Genomic DNA, 11,068 nt, shown 5'->3' on the forward strand with positions numbered 1-11,068 from the left:
TGTTGGAAATTGCTGGTTCAGTCAAAAAATAATGCCCCAAAAAAAGGACTAATGGTGTTAAATCCACAGATGTGAGCCACCTCTGTCCCGTTCTCTTTGCTGAGGAGGATGAACCGCACTGAGTGGGTTTAATATTTCTTGGTTTTGTTTTTAAAGAGGTGGCAACCTAGAAAATGAGAATGTAAAGTATCGGCTCTGTTTAGATTTTTGTGACTAGGCAAGTCATTACACATGGACCAGGTGGGACTGTGAGTATTAGATACAAACAACAACTATTGTACCTGTACATACAGATCAAAGATAGAGCTGTCTTCTTTTTCATGCTCCTCTCAAAACAAAATGCTAACACGTTTCTTGTCTTTTTTGGCTTTACATTTTTTTTGCCTGTGGAAGCTTTGTGAACATTTCTGAAATTGACACTCAGTTACATTTCAGCTCACCTTAAACAAGAAAAAAGCTAACCTGCCTAAAAAGAAAAAGAAAAAAAGAAGTAAATCGGAGAGCTCTCCAGTCCTAAGGAGAGCTGGCCACTGCAGCCAGCACCCTCCGCTCCTAAAGCCCCACAGTCCCGCTCTGCCACCGCTCTCATCTGCACTCACATCAATAAAGTGACGCCACGCATCAGCAGGACACTGCTCGCCTGCGCACACAGCACTGACACCAGCCAACAGGCTTCTGATAGGCACTAATTGTTTCTATATAGAACATGAGGAGATTGTGTCCCTTTTTAAACTAATAAGCCTACGGGTCTGCTAGTTCTCTGCTGCAGAGGCAGGGTACATTTTCACACATACTAATGCTGTTGATTCTCTAGTCCATTTTCACCTAAAACCTGGCCGAAGCATTTACAGGACAGATGGAGCCATGCAAGCCTACATTACAGAGAGCTATTTTCTCAGTAATGTAAGGAGACCGTGGTACCACATCACAAAAGAAAACCTGACACCAGTTTAAATCTGTATCGTCAGAAAACAGTTGATACTGCAGCTTTCTCTTCTTCATTACATTATGTCAAGTAATTACTAGCTTCTCCCATTGTGTCCTCATTACAACGGCAGAGCATGGATTTTGCCAAGTGCCCACAGCATCCCGCCTGGTTCAGGGATGACACCCCGTCACCAATCAACCTCCACTAATGACATGCAGAGAAAGACACGTGCTTGCCCATCACCTTGGCACATGGGCCTCCTGGCTCTATCCTGAATTACTTTTCTTTCCCTGCATTCTTCACTTCCTTTAATTATAGCATGATAAAGCAATAATACCATAATTACTAATAAAGGGACTCTTGTTAAAGGACAAATCTTCAGGTAGCGAGCAGTGGCTGCACGGAGCTCCCTGTCTGCATTAGACAGAGCCCCAATGAGGAGACTTGCAAGCACCAGCCTACGTGCCCGGAGGAGCTCCCTGCAGCTGCGTTACACTAATGTAAGGAGAGAATCAGGCCTCAACAGCTCTGCTCACTGCTAAGAGACAGCATTGCTTTTCAGTTCCACGAGGCTCCTGGTTTGGGCTCAGAAATCCCGCAGGTAAACTTGCCTAGCGAGTCTTCGTCTGCAGCCAGCCAGCTCCTCCGCTCCCTCCCAGCTGCCTTGAGCAGCCGGTCCCGCCGCTTCCCCCTCAATCACAGTCATCAGTCTTGCCTCAGTCTTGGCTCTGACGGTGACTCTTCTGCCCTGTCAGCCCCAGTCTCCCGCTTCCCCTGAACTCCTTGTCCGCTGGGGGACGACATCTGCATGGAGGGCACAGGGAGAGGCAGGCAGAACTACAGACGCCCCTGAACAGCTTTAAAGCAGCCATCTCAGGTAGCAGTTGCTTTCCAGCTTACGCTCAACTCCGTGATGCTCCAGGTAGTTTTCTCTTTCCGCTGCCAGCAGCCCCCCAGCTCTGCAGAGCAGCACGCCCTGCCTGTTCTGACTCAGTCTTCCTTGCCGGGCTCCTCATTCACACCACGATCCAGTCTCCCGGGTCTGGTTCCCTGCCCGCTCTCTCCCCCCGGCTCGTTCCTTGTTTCCTCGCTTAGACGGGTCTGGTTCTTTCTTCACCTTTGAGCCTCTCTCAATTCGACGTTCACACTCAACGAGCTCCTTCCCTCTTGTGTTAGTCTTTCGATGTGCATAAAGGCAGCGGGAGATGAGGGAAAAGGAGGTTGCTGTATGGTCAGCGGTTACGTGGAAACCTTCGTTCTCCCAGGCTCTCCGGCCAGCACCGTACACCCGCACTCCAGCCTCGCGTGTTGAAACACTCTGCGGAATGACGAGTTGCAGAGCGCTCCCCAGCCTTGCAGCTAACAGCTGGAGGTAGGTGGCATTGAAGATGCACATCAAGCACGGTGAAAATAAAGTATATGGAGTGCCTGGCTATCTATCACAGGATATTTGCATAATTTCTCATAGGTGACATTTACTCAAGAACCAAGCTCACAAAATGCAAAGAACTAAGTTACTGTAGGGCATTCTCACAGTGCCTCCCAGATTTCCCTGGATTCTATCTAGGGCCCGTCCTGGCGGGTGCCAGCACCCAGCACAGCACTGACTGCCCTGACCCCAGAGGGAGGGAGCACACGCAGCATCGGGAGAGAAGGGACCAGCACCTGGCAGGATCTGACCGAGGGACTGCAGGCTCCTCTTAGCAGAGAGGGATTAGTTCTCCCCGTGTTTCTTGTTCTGTATTGAACAGTCACTTGGCATTCAGAAATGCCAAGAATATACCTCAAATCTGGTGCCAGAGTTCAATCTTCAACATTATTGAAGACTGTAAAATACTGATACTAAACACTAGTACTGCAAGGAAGGCAAAGCAGCTGCAAATCAGGAAGTTTCCCGTTTGTGCTTGCTGCTTAGAACAACAGGAATTTTTAATCATCTTGCTGCGCACAAAAAATTCACGAGGGGAAATGTGCATTTCCCTAAATAAGAGAAACAACCCTCACATGGACAAAAAGACTTCTCTCTAAGGGCTATTTCCATGGTAACTTGTAAATTCAAAGCTCAAGCTGTTTTGGCTGCAGGGATACTCAGAAAAGGTAACAGGATTGTTTGTTGTTGTTAATAATAGGAAACCGTCATCACTGGCCTCTCATGCAAAACAGGCTGGACTGTTTTTGTTTGAAACTTCCCCAAAGCTGGCAAAGAACAAGCACAAAAAACGTCACCCTGGCAGGTGAAAGACTACGAAAGCTGAGAGTGACTGAACGTAAGGAATTAGAATAGAAACTTGTTCACGATTTACCCTTGTAGCTCACAACCAGCATCCCAATATATCCCCGCAGCCCTTTTTATCCTCTCAAAATTCAAAGTGGGTCGCAAGTTATGTAAGCACATACAATTTTTATACACAATTACATTCATTTCCTTCTGCAGTGGTTAAATGGACATCACAGCACACAACAGTCTATGACAAAAGGAAGACGAGAGATTTTGAATGGGGAAACAAATGCCCCCTGCAACACACACGAAAACACAGGCAGACCCTTTGTTTAGTTTCCAAGAGTTTATCCCTGCTAAGTGAGGTACTGTAACCCTACGCAGGAAAAAATAATACATGACCATGTTGTTAAAGATGGTGTATTTGCAGAGAGAGGAAATCGTGTAAGGACAGCCATCATCCAAAGTGTTCATGCAGTGAACAACTTTATGCATTTCTTAGCATTTGAATACCTGACTTCGCAGGTGTCTTTATACTCTTCTAATGTGTAAGAAGAGGGGAGGAAATAGCATCCCGTTATCTTTACTGAGGTACATTTTATTATGATGAACTCTGCAAAGTGCTAAGCACATGCTTAAAACCTGTCTGAGGCTGCTTTTTCCCATAACAACGAATAATAAAAGTTAATTGTATTTAGTCTGGCCTAATAGTGTGTAGGTTGAATGTGTGAATAAACTAGAATCTGCCTTAAGGCAACTACAGCTTTGGACTTAAAGTATCGCATCAGTGCTTTGAGAATCCAATCCAAGACAGCACATCACTCACCTCTGGCTGTCTTTTAAAGGGGGTTGGGGCTGCTCAGTATTTTCTAGATGGTGCTCATGGATTTATAGGATTAGGTCCTACGCAGTCAGCCAACCTTACACTTGCAGAGCTGAAATGCAGCAGGGCAAAATGCATCTCAATGTGCCGAGCAGGATTTGGAAAGGTCTCTAGTTCCAAGCAGAGATTTCATTTCACATTTCTGAATCCAAGGATCTCTTTAAGCATGTTTGCCAAAAAGCCAATTAAAAAATGATACATGAAAGGTGACTGACTGGCAAAGGTGATGAGCATGGATGTCTTTGGCAGATTGGAATATGACTCAAGTGAACCTATGAAATAGTTAATAAAGCATAAATGCGCAAGCTGTTACCTAATAGTAAAACAAAAAAATCATCAGAAGGGAGATAATTTTGTGCAAATGTTTCTAGAAGTTTGCATCATGGGACAGTCGCCCTCTGCAATCAATGGCAACGCTCCTAAAATATTGTGTGGGAACCAGCTTTTGTGTACACTCAAGAATATGTTTTGAAGTCTTCAAGCAAGCTGCAAATTGTGCTACACATCAGCAGGATCCTGGTCCAAAAGATGTTGCCCTAACTCCCTGCTTTTCAAAGTGCTCAATTAGCAACAGTTTTCCTCCTCGCTGCAGTTAAGCACGGGCTAGTGAGGCTTCAGCCATGGATCCCGTTACTACAGCAAGTAGCGAGACTTGTAAGGGGACTAAGAAAGACCACAAATGGTCTGGTTTTATTTTTAGTTTGAAGATGAAGAGGTCACTACCACTATGTGCTGCTATGGGGCCTTTGTAACACTGTAGGATTTTCCCGTGTAGGTGAAACTTCTAAGATCTTAAAATAGGCATTTGTCCCCTGAAACACGCTTTTTAATTCCCGGATTGCACTGTGTGTAGGGAAAGCAGAGGTGCAAAGGACTCTTTAAAACTTTCAGCCGCCAGTTTTTCAACCACAGAGACAGAAACTGGACCAACTTAGAGCGTTCAAAATTAGTTTTTCCTACATTTTCAGATTAAAATCTTCCTTGTATCTATGTAATTTATTATCCATGTTAAAAAAGGTAAATATTACCCTGTTACTAGTTTGTACCCATTACACTTTAGAGCCCACTAGAAGCTGGTTATCCCTGTATTTTCCCCTGCTCTGGAAATTTGATTTCTCGCTCATCATCATGTGTTGTCCCCAGCGCAGTCCCCAGTCTCCTACCTCTGACACTTCAGCTACTGACAGGTGCCTGACGGAGTGAAGCTTTGGTAGCAGAACAGCCCCGGGCTTTCTGCATCCCGCACTCCTTGGCCTTGCTAACGGTGTCATCCATCCGTGCCAGCCAAAATGCCTGACCGTGAGTGTGAGATGTGCCATCTCCAGCAGGAAATCAGGGGCTGCTCCCTGCAAGAACCAAGCAGAGAAATGAGGAAGGTGGAGCTGAAGTAGCTGCAAATGGTTTTCAATTAGTGGGTCCTTCTTTGTTGCTGTAAAGAGAGGGGATTAGAGGCAGGTCACAGGCCAAGAGATAAAACCTGATGAAACAGGAGCTCAGGCAGTGCCTTTGGTGGGCAGCTGGTGGTCGAGCAGCACAGCAGCTGCCTGGGGTGGTGTGGGGCTCGCCTCTGTAGAAAGAAGAGGGACAGGAAGGGCAGCGTGGGCCAAGTGGCTAGAGGCGAGACCCCTGCGTGACCCACCATGGCAAGAGGAATTCTCTGTGCCCTAGCGCTGCTGCTGGCCCTGCCGTGCAGCCCTGGGCAGGCAGGGGAGTACTGCCACGGCTGGGCTGGCAGCCTCCAGCGCTGGCACCGTGGCTTCCAGTGCCCCGAGCGCTACGACAGCCCGGAGGCCACTCTGTGCTGTGGGACCTGCAGCTTGCGCTACTGCTGCTCATCCAGAGAGGCCCGTCTGGACCAGGGCCGGTGCCCTGGTGACCACCAGCAGCCCAGCCCCAGGCCTCCAGTGCCAGGTAAGCTTCCCGTGCCTCCAGCAGACGGGGAGGGGACATATCAGATGTGCTTTCTTCTTTGCATCCCTTATTACAATCTGCCCTTAGTGGCATCAGCCGGATCCTTCCTCTTTTCTCTGCCCTTCAGAGCTCCAAGCTGTAAGCATTGCGGCAGAAGCCGTGGAGCCCTGGCACAGTGCTTATTTCGGTGGCTGCGTGGGCCAGAGCCACTCAGTTCCCCTCACTGGGAAGAGAGAATAACTTGGGGCTTCACTCAAAAGGCTTTTCTGTCAGTCCTACTCTTAGAAAAGCCTCTAAGCTATTAACAAAGTCATGTGGCAACCCCTCTGATGTTTATATCCCTGGTGGAACACATGTGTTGCCAACCTGTTCTGTTAATGCATGGGGATGCCTCCAAGAAATGTATTTAACTTAAGTTCTGGCTTGTAAAAATCCATGTAGCCCTCAAACCCAGACCCAACAGCAGTTTAGGTACTAACTGTAAAACTTAGTTGCAAGTCTGAATTTCTACTTAATCATGCGCAAGTGAACAGTAGCTGTGCCATTTGAGGCCTGGAACAGCTCTTGCATGGGTATTAATGGCAGATGCCATAGGACTGGTTGGTCCGACCCTCTGTACTTTATTTAGACTTTTTCAAATGAACCTGCCATAGTAATTGCCGGTTTCTAATCTTGCTGCATCAAGAGAAGAGCTGAGAGTAGAACTACCCTGGCCTGCTCCCTGGTGCATGCATGTTAAGGAATGAGGAACAGAATATAACCTGGAATACCCTGAATGAATGCTTGGCTAATGTCACTCTTACATTTTCAGTGCCCGTGTACCTGCCGTTCCTTCTCGTTGGGTCTGTATTTGTGGCATTTGTTGTCGGGGGTGCCTGTGTTGGAATTTGCTGCTGCAAATGCTTAAAATCCCAGGATGAGGAGCAGCAAAGTGGACTTGCACCCGGCCAGACTTGGCTACTAGAACCTGATCTTCCTTCTCGCCTCTCCAGTTCCAGTTCTGCCACCAGAAGCTCGCTGAGTAGTGGTCCTCAGACCAGCAACATCTGCATGACTCTAGCTCCATCCCTTCCTATTATTGGGTTGGCTGAAGATGCTCAGTTCTTAAGTCCTCCACGCACTGGACCACTCTTGCACCCTTCACGCACTAACCACAGAATACCAACTGATCACACCGCAATAATGGCTCCAGCATCTTTCCTTAAAAGAACAATTTATGGACACAGTGCTAACGCATCCCCTCTTGGGGTAACACAGGGCGACCAAATGATGTACTCGGGAGTCCATGTCTGAGAAGATGACACATCAGCACGCAGCCTGAACTGGATGCTACCTCACTATTATAGTAAGTTCTTTGGAACTGAAAAGAGGACTTTCAAATATTTGATGCTATTTGGAAGTGCATCAGTTTTGGCTTTTTACAGCTCTGAAGATGACGTTTTAGAACTTCTTTTAGGTTCTTGTTCTTTTAACTTGTATTATTTTAATGCTATTGAAAAGGCAAGACTCTGAGGCCTTTTTACCTGTTCAAGGAATGACTGAAATGAGTTTCACCCTTCAACCCTGTTCCAGGGGACATGTCAGAGGACTTGGTTTCAATTTCTGTAGCTGTGTCACTTCTCAGCAACTTAGGACAGGGAGGTGCCTTAGAGGAGTTATTAACTGTGGACACTGGACAGCCTGTAAAGCACAGGAAGGCTGTACTTAATCTACATGCTTTGAGCAGTAAACTGATGCAGGATGGCAAAACACTGCCTGTGACTCAGCTGCCCCTCATGAAGTGTTATTAAGTGGTGCTGCTAAAGGAGCAACTTCTAGCCCTAATTTCAGTAAAATGTACATTTAGTACAGATACAAGGGGAAGATAATAAAACAATGTATGTGTTGCTTTCTCTCCTCCCGTGGCTTAGTGGTCTTTTTTCTTTCTTTACATAACTGGACACTTCAAAAGGATGAAGAATTACAGGGTAAGGAAAGAACAAAATAAGACTCCCATCAGTTTTCGGAGAATATGCTGGAAAAGCTCGCCTGCTTTGACTCCTTGTTAAGATGCGTGCTGCCTGACTGCAGCCATCCCCTTCCCAGCAGGACACTGATAGGAAGAAGTTGTCAAAATATACTACTCACTGCTGGAGTGTTTTAACACCTCCTCACAGCACAGAACCCTGAGTGATTATACTGTGAAGGCACGTTAAAAGCACTCCACAGGTGTTAGCAGTAGGAGCAGGGGCCAAGGCTTAAAAATCTTATGTGTAAATGCTAAAGCCCTTCCCGTGCTAGTACTGCCTAGCAAACAGAAAACTGGTACGATAAAGATGCTTGGAGACTTCTAAGTCAATGGGACTAATATACTTTGTAAACAAATGTATGACCTTATACTACTTTATGTATATTTTACTTCAGAACGTTACATCTTAATTCTGGTGAGGTGTATGTCCTACAGTAATGCTTATGCTAAGCCCACATATGTGTGAGTGCCCTAGTTTGTAGGGGTAAGGTGATATATTCGGATAATTTCCCGAGTCTTTCATGGGTGTGAATGAGAAATTTCACAGAACTTGGCTGACCCAGGGCTGTGACTGACGTTTGCTTGGCCAGTTCCCCTTAAAATTGGAATAAGAACATAAGCATGAAAACAGAATACCCTAAAAATAAAAGCTTCCCCAAAATTCCGAGACTTGTGTTGTACACTTGTTTTAGTACAGAAAAAATAGTAAGTTAAGGCTTCCAAAATATACTAGCTTGAACTTAAAAATGTCCTTGTTACAGTTAGTGAAAGGTCCCTGGGGTTTATTGATAACTATACCAGTACACAGTACCGCAGCTGGAATGCTGGTTTTTAAAGTTAGGTTTAAAACTTGCATTACGAAAGCACTTAGAAAATGGCTTCCTTTATTTTAGAAAGTAACCGTTGTTTGCAGTTGGCTTAGGAAAATCTGTAGCTGAATGGAACAGTTTATCTGGTTAAATGTCCAATTTTGATAGCACATCATAACAAAACCCGGTGTCAGTTCAGAGACAAATGAACAAAATCCTTCCTGATGCTCTTTGCTCTTTTTTGTGCAGAGCCACTCGCCTCACATCTATGCTGTTGGGAAGGTATAATTTATGCTCAAGACTCGGGCTTTAGAAACGGAGAAGCGGCGGTTTTATCGGCTAGTCTCTCCTTTACTCAAACACCATTATTCTCTACTGTACTAAACTAAAAAGGTAAAGGATTATGCGACCTGACAGCCAGTACACTTCGGTCTCAATCTGTAGTGTATATAGGCCTGTCAACTGCAGCAGAAATGGAAAGCTCTCCAGGAAGCAGCTTCAGGATAAGGTTTTAAATTAAACAAGAAAGCAGAGAAGTAGCCTTCCTGATACCATAAAACGGAGAAAGGTCAAGAGGATCACGCTTAACCGTAAAGAATTAAAAGGAAAAAAAGTTGCTCAGAAGCGAGGAACAGAAAAGCTAAATGGTTCTGTGAATGCTGCCTTAATCGCTCTCCGGCGAGGATTAGCAGTGTTTGGAGTCAGCATACCTTCCCCCCCCACCCCCCCGCCCTCTCCGCGTTCCGCAACTGAGAAACTGAGGCGGAAAGAAAAGGCCAAGGGGCTCCACGCTCAGCGGCGAGGCTGCCCTGGGGACAGCGGATCCCCTGCATCCCCCACCCGGCATTTTCTATATGGCTAAAACTCATGCGTGCGGCAACAAAGCCAGGTCAAATATTTCAAGGGTTCAATATTTCTTTTCAAAACTGCAAGAGAAAACAAGAACGAATCAATTTGTTGCGCTCCATGGGCTGGAGAGACGTTTTTCAAAGAACCATTTGCTTAACGCCTTCCACCAAGCGCCATTGTAAACTGGGATTACCTTGGGCTCAATTAGCATCTGCATTAAAAGCAGATCAAGTCATGTGGGGACTAAGGAAAAAGCACAAAGTATTTTTTATGTAAATTCTATCCCTTTACTAATTTGAGGAGCCTTGCTACTGAGTTTAGCACATCTTTAGATAGATGGGATATGTTCACGCTAAATCCCTTTTTTCTGCCCTAAACTGCTTTTCCTGGTTCAAGCTAAAGAAGAAGTACTTAGCAGAGACTAATTGTCTACTTACCACCTATTGTACTAGGGGCTTTGCTTTGTTTGCCTAATGATGCCCCCATCCCATTCCCCTCAACTTCTAATTAAGAAATGATTTACACTCTTTGCTCCTTAATCCTCAGTAATGACACAGGTGATCTGAATTGTTCTTGCTGTATTCTTTCTGGATTTAGGAAGAAAGAACATAAGAGCTAAGAATTGAAAGGGTGAAGATGACAGCTTTAGCCCTCAAAAGCTTGTTAGGAGGCTTGCAGAATGGTGTCCATGTGTCTGCAGGTGGCATTGCCTTGGTTTGAACAGGGGTTTTAATTTTCTTTAGCTTCAATCTGTTCCTAATTGAGCTGAGATAAACCAAAATGTATTTTTGTCCAGATTTGTTGGACAGTTTTAACCGAACGAGTTTAAAGCATGGCAGGTTTCTATGTTTTATATAATCCTGTCTCCACAATGTTCTTTTTGCACTGAATCAACATACAGTACCGATCTCTGTGCTACTAGAAAATAAAACTAAAGCAACTCAAAGGCCTTTTACTTCTCATGCTATAAAGCCATGATTTTTAAAGTACTGAATAAAAAGCAACCCCCCCTTTCTGAACAGGCAAGTATCTCCAGTTTTCCCTTGGGGAAAACTAAGGTACAGAGAAGTTATTCAAGGTCTTTCACCTTTTTCACTCTTAATCTCTTCCGAGGCCACACAGTGTATTGGCAGGACTGTGAGAGGTTCCAGCAACCCTGGCTCCAGAACCTAGATGAGTCCACTGTTGGTATTAACAGCGTAATGAATTTCTCTGGCAAAGAATAACGATTGATATTTGCCTTAGGTGACAGATTTGCGTTTATTCAGCATAGCTGCAGCTCTTTAAAAGTAAAAGCAGAGTTGACTGTTACGGATGCTGTATGGTTTTTTTGTGTTTACTCCAAGGGTTTCGCAGAGATCTCCAACAATTCATTCCAATCAAGTCAATTCAACTCTGAACTGAAACAAGAACCCCCTCTACCCTTCAAGCAGAGCTACACTGATTTGCTATTCTTCAGTGC

General features: G+C 45.3%; 1 protein-coding gene across 2 annotated transcripts; it reads left to right on the top strand.

Moving 5' to 3' along the window:
- The first annotated feature begins 5,552 nt into the window (after positions 1 to 5,552).
- On the top strand, positions 5,553 to 9,107 carry LOC141748644 (protein shisa-1-like). 2 transcript variants are annotated; one of them, XR_012589067.1, is made up of 3 exons: positions 5,553 to 5,940; positions 6,752 to 7,285; positions 9,007 to 9,107. XR_012589067.1 is itself a non-coding variant. In XM_074601042.1 (2 exons), the coding sequence occupies exons 1-2, from the start codon at positions 5,670 to 5,672 to the stop codon at positions 7,231 to 7,233; spliced, it is 753 nt and encodes a 250-aa protein (XP_074457143.1). In that variant the 5' UTR covers positions 5,553 to 5,669; the 3' UTR covers positions 7,234 to 8,758. The 2 variants fall into 2 exon arrangements, 1 of the variants encoding a protein (XP_074457143.1); XM_074601042.1 differs by lacking the exon at positions 9,007 to 9,107 and having other exon boundaries at positions 6,752 to 8,758.
- Positions 9,108 to 11,068: the final 1,961 nt, after the last annotated feature.

Source organism: Larus michahellis, chromosome 9 (assembly GCF_964199755.1).
Source record: "Larus michahellis chromosome 9, bLarMic1.1, whole genome shotgun sequence".
In the NCBI taxonomy this organism is placed as follows: Eukaryota; Metazoa; Chordata; class Aves; order Charadriiformes; family Laridae; genus Larus; species Larus michahellis.

Bases quoted from the DNA above. Each gene is read 5' to 3' on its own strand.
- LOC141748644 (XM_074601042.1), top strand. From the start codon at position 5,670: ATGGCAAGAGGAATTCTCTGTGCCCTAGCGCTGCTGCTGGCCCTGCCG. The intron at 5,941-6,751 runs GTAAGCTTCCCG...TTACATTTTCAG, and splicing joins CCCCAGGCCTCCAGTGCCAG to TGCCCGTGTACCTGCCGTTC.